This window comes from Ammodytes marinus (genome assembly GCF_949987685.1).
Source record: "Ammodytes marinus genome assembly, chromosome: 1".
Lineage (NCBI taxonomy): Eukaryota > Metazoa > Chordata > Actinopteri > Uranoscopiformes > Ammodytidae > Ammodytes > Ammodytes marinus.
Genome location: NC_137230.1, coordinates 13,604,371 through 13,609,155, shown reverse-complemented (window position 1 = coordinate 13,609,155; position 4,785 = coordinate 13,604,371). Strand labels below are relative to the sequence as shown.

General features: G+C 39.2%; 1 protein-coding gene across 1 annotated transcript; it reads left to right on the top strand.

Annotated features, from left to right (window-relative positions):
• The first annotated feature begins 884 nt into the window (after window positions 1-884).
• On the top strand, window positions 885-3,345 carry LOC307248539 (uncharacterized protein). The gene is made up of 3 exons (XM_080024950.1): window positions 885-980; window positions 1,233-1,424; window positions 2,232-3,345. Exons 2-3 carry the CDS (start codon window positions 1,234-1,236, stop codon window positions 2,440-2,442), a joined length of 402 nt encoding a protein of 133 aa, XP_079881076.1. The 5' UTR covers window positions 885-980; window position 1,233; the 3' UTR covers window positions 2,443-3,345.
• Window positions 3,346-4,785: the final 1,440 nt, after the last annotated feature.

Genomic DNA, 4,785 nt, shown 5'->3' with positions numbered 1-4,785 from the left:
CCCCCCTGCGGGTTCGTGTTTCATTAAAGGGCAGCAGCAGCGACACGGAGCGGCTTCCACCTGCTCGCGCGCTCCTGCTCGAGCCACCCACCCACACGGTTTTTTTTTAAACTTGTGGTTTCTGCGGTAGCCTAATCAGTGGGTTTTAAGTCACCCTGCGTTCCAATACCCATACCTCCATACTATTCAGTATGCCAGAAAAAGATTTAGGATATCCCAATAGGCCTAGGCCTACATAGCCTATGTCAATTGCAGTATGCCAAAATACCTAGGCTTTAGTTGACCCACTAACTCCAATTGCATTTTTGCAGTATTCATCGCTCTTGACATTTCTCGACATAATAAAAGAAAAATCTTCCTCATCTGCGTTTTGTCTTCCGTGGCCCTAATAGGCTAGGCCTACTCTTCTGTAAAAAGAAAAAGTAGGATATGTGATCTGGAATGCAAGGATAGTCCAAACTGAGTTCTGAAACCACTGAAAGGCTACCTATTAAAACCAAACAATAAATTAACAAAACACGTTCTTATAGCTTATTTAAAAAAAGAAAATAAGTATACGTTTTGTAAATTCAGGCTACTTACATGTTTGACAACGAGGGCTGTCAGCAATTCCTCATAAATGCGAAATAGGGGTAAGCCTAATAAGATTCGCTACTCATTTCACTTTCAGCTTAAATTATGTCTGTTAAACTTCGGTTTACGTCGACCGTTGGTTTGAAAAAATGGACTTTTAACTGATTAATGACTGTTGACATTTGGGGTCCAGTTTGTAGCTGGCACTCACTCAGGAAACAGCTATCAATCAATTTCAGGCATGGAGATTTCAGGTGTGCGCGCGCTCCCCGGAACCATTAAAATATGTTCAGTGTTTCTGGGGGGAACACATTTCAACGAGGAACGAGTGCTGCGAAGAGAACAAATAGACAAGTCGTTTATTATTAGTCCGTAGCTAACTCTACAAGCATTTACGTCGTTTAAAGGTTTGTATTCAAAATTCAATTCAAATTCAACAAGTATTTTGTGTTGTGCGTGCATCTTTGATTAATAAATCGCATCCGGTCAGTCGAGCTTTTATTTTTCCCATGGACCTATTAGTGTGACTTTTGGCTAAGGCAGAGCAAACTAATCACGCATCAAAACAAAAAAATATCCACCGGTAGAATTAATAAATACTTTGCAGGCAGCTTTGCCGTTATATCTAGTGGTAACAGACTGTTCTTGTGTCGTTGCAGTATGACCGAAAAAACGGAAACCCTGCAGACCTCCGAGGAAAACCTGCAGACCTACGAGGAGCTTTTCGCCCACAGATACACATCGGAGGACCGTGACTTCCAGCAGTATGTGGACCGTCCACCTGACCCCCCACCCATAGTCGAGGATTGGAGGAGTCGTGGAGGAGGAAACCACAGAGGCAGGGATAACAGGTAGGCTAATAATGTCACGTTTGCTCACTAGAGGTGCCCATCGTCATAATCTGGGTTTTAAATAGAATGTCATGGTCAGTGCTGTTTGCATTGTGGTATGATGCAGCAGAGAACAGACGGTCTATTACAGTAATCCAAACGTGCAAAAGTGTGATTGTGTAGAGCTATTTGATAAAGTGATAACAACTGTAATGCAGTTTAAAGGAATTAAACGCTTAATTAAATTAATAGTCAAGTGAATTAGTGTTTCACTATGTAATTGGGGAACCTGTTTGACAGTTCATGTAGCTTTTTGGTCGGAAAAAGCTTTTTTACCTTACTTTTTTTTAAATTCAGCAATCATCTTTTTTTAAATCTCTGAAATGTAATTTTATTGTTGGCCTAAAACCAAAGGTTCCATTTCAGGTGAGGTTTATTGATTTAAAATTATGCAAGTTACAAATAAAAGCTTTACAAAAAGTGCACGTCTCTATAGTAGAAACATAAAGCAATTCACGATAAAATACTCTTTCACTGGAGAGAGTCGCCTTTGGTTACTGACCTGCTTTAGTTATAACCATGTAGGTTACTGTCGACTTTTGTCTAATAACCTAATTTCTTCACCATCATGTAAAGGGGAAATCAAGTTTCCTTCATTGAGGAAAGAGAAATGCTGTGGACACTGCTAGATTCTACTCTTGGACATTTTGAAATGTGTATCTGAGGTTCTAGCTGTCCTTCTACATCTTCCATGTTATCCATGCACCATTACCTGATGTAAGTGATGTTGTTGTTGAAGATTAATTGCTCAGTTGTATCTTGTTTTAGGTACCAGGACCGTCGTGGAGGCCGTGGCTGGGGAGGAGACCGGGGTTGGAGAGGGGACCAACGGGGGCAGCAGCACTGGCAAGACAGAGACCGGCACGACAGAGACCGGCACGACAGAGACCGGCACTGGGGGCACGGAAGTGGGAATCAGTCAGGCTCACACCATGGATACAACTCCCAACAGCAGAGACCACATTATGACCGCTACTGATCTCTCTTCTAACCTCTCAGGGGTCGTCAGTATTTACAACTTTCACAGTCTTATAACTTACACTGCAATACCATATGTGGCAATGTGCAGCTAGTGATTTGACTCTCATGTCCACAGTCTCATAAGCAAGGGCTGAACAGTATTTCAATTAATAACTTACTGGTATTAAAACATATTGTGATAGTTTTATTGTATCAATTAGAAAGTCAATGCAAATACTCCCAGACTTATTTCTGAAATACCTTTTCCATACCCTATGCTTCATATTGCTCAGCACTGTACTCCTGTTACATTTTCAGGATTGATAATAAGGGCATATTTGTAGTTTCAATACTCCATCTCATTTAAAACAACACTGGAAATAACATGCATCTCTTAATATTTCAGATATTTGGGCTATTTTTTAAAACAAAATTTGATTATCAAATCGAATATCATTGAGTTGTTGTACAGATGGTTTAGCCGCTAATTTTTTTTTTACATGTTTTGATATCGGATTGCCATGAATTATACATAACCTTTGTTTCGAACCGTGAATCTGAATTTCCAGAGAAATCTATTTGTAATGCAGATGTATTTTTTCTGTCTCACAACATTATATGCGCATACCTATGAACTGAGCATGTATCAATAAACATGTATTTTCTTAATTAGTGGTTTCTGTTTTGTGAGGTTATTGAACTTCATATTAAACATAATGAAACTATGTACAAACATCTAAATGAAGTATTTTATGTGGTTTGATGGGATGCAACAACTTTAAAATGCCGTATTGGTATATGAGCTCATAAATTCAGTTGCTGTGCCCTTTTTATTGAAATATTGGATACTTCATCATCTTCAAACCACTAAAAATCCTTCAATTGAAACAAAATAAAAATCACTCTTCCATCCAATTCCTCACAGCTCATGTTCATAGTTAGACTTAAATTGTGACAAGACAGAACCAAAAAGGTTAGACACCTATGATTTAAATGGGAATATTGCTTAAGAGTAAGGGGCAGATATCATCTGGAAATGTGTTAAAACAGCTGTCTCAGAATCGATCATGTGATAAGATTTTCAGTGGTACAAGTGGCCTCCATTGGAGAGAATAAATTACCATTGGTTAATTTTAATTTTGGGACCATTGATACCACATTGGGTATGATACATTCTGACCCAAATGAACTCAAATTATTTTACTGTCATACTGTTACAAATATGTAATCTTCTCTGATAAAAGTTGTCATGGTCCTGTTGCACCCTCATTGAATTTCCCCTTAGAATGTATTAAACATCTAGATCAACAAAGTATTTCCTAAAATATATAATTATATTGTTTCAAAATTCTCCATGTGGCTCAGAAATCAAAAATGTACTTTTCTTATGTCTAATCTCTAACGGATGACACAATAAACCAGATGGATCCACACGTAATGACTCAGATGACGCCCCAGACAAATAGTTCACATTTGCAAAAGCTACTGAAATATTCATATGCATCATTAATGCATTATTGCAGCATGCGTCACTGGCTTTGGCAGATGTAGCTGATTGCCAAAAGATGTCAGTGCTTGTGTTTCTCCGTCCATTTGCAGCAGATCTAAATTAGGTAACATGGTGACTTTGGCCGCACTGGCAGTCACTCCACTGATCCTCGATATGAGCAAAGACATCCTGCATTGTTTCTTCGCTGCTTGAGTGGCAGTCTGTGGCTTTCCTTTTTGTGGCCGCGTGAGGAAAACAGGGTTAACAGTTAATTTGGACCTCAGCAGTGCAATCAGCTGTGATGATAAAGGAGGAGGGGGTCAGGGAGTATAAGCGTGTGGGGGATGTGCTGAAACTGGCACACAGCGAGGACGGCTGCCATCACCATTGTAATCAGTTAAGATTATTCAGAAACCTCAGCCTATATCGCTGCGCCTCACCAGAGCTGTGATGTGCCAGACAGAGATGCAGACAGTAAAAGGTGGCATGGAATATGATTTTGAGTATTGTCTAGGGAATAAACATGAAATTAAAATGTAGGCCTGTAGTTAAAAAAAACTGTTGGATATTTTGGAAAGATGTGTATACACTTTGCAGAGAGTTAAATGTAAGGCACAGTTAGCTTATTTAAGCACAAAGACTGTAAACAAGGGGAAATGGCTAACCTGAAAAGGTCCCCCATAAAGATTCCCCGGAGCTCAACCCTGTGTAAAGTTCACAAATGTTGCTGTACAACTAATCCAGGGGTCAATATGTTAATCCACTATTTTGAGTGTCTGAGAATTAGGTATCTCTTATACTCTTTCTGAGAAAAAAGCATTTTGATTTCAGGGCGAGTAAATGTTTTATGTTTGCTACTTAAAAGGCGGAGTT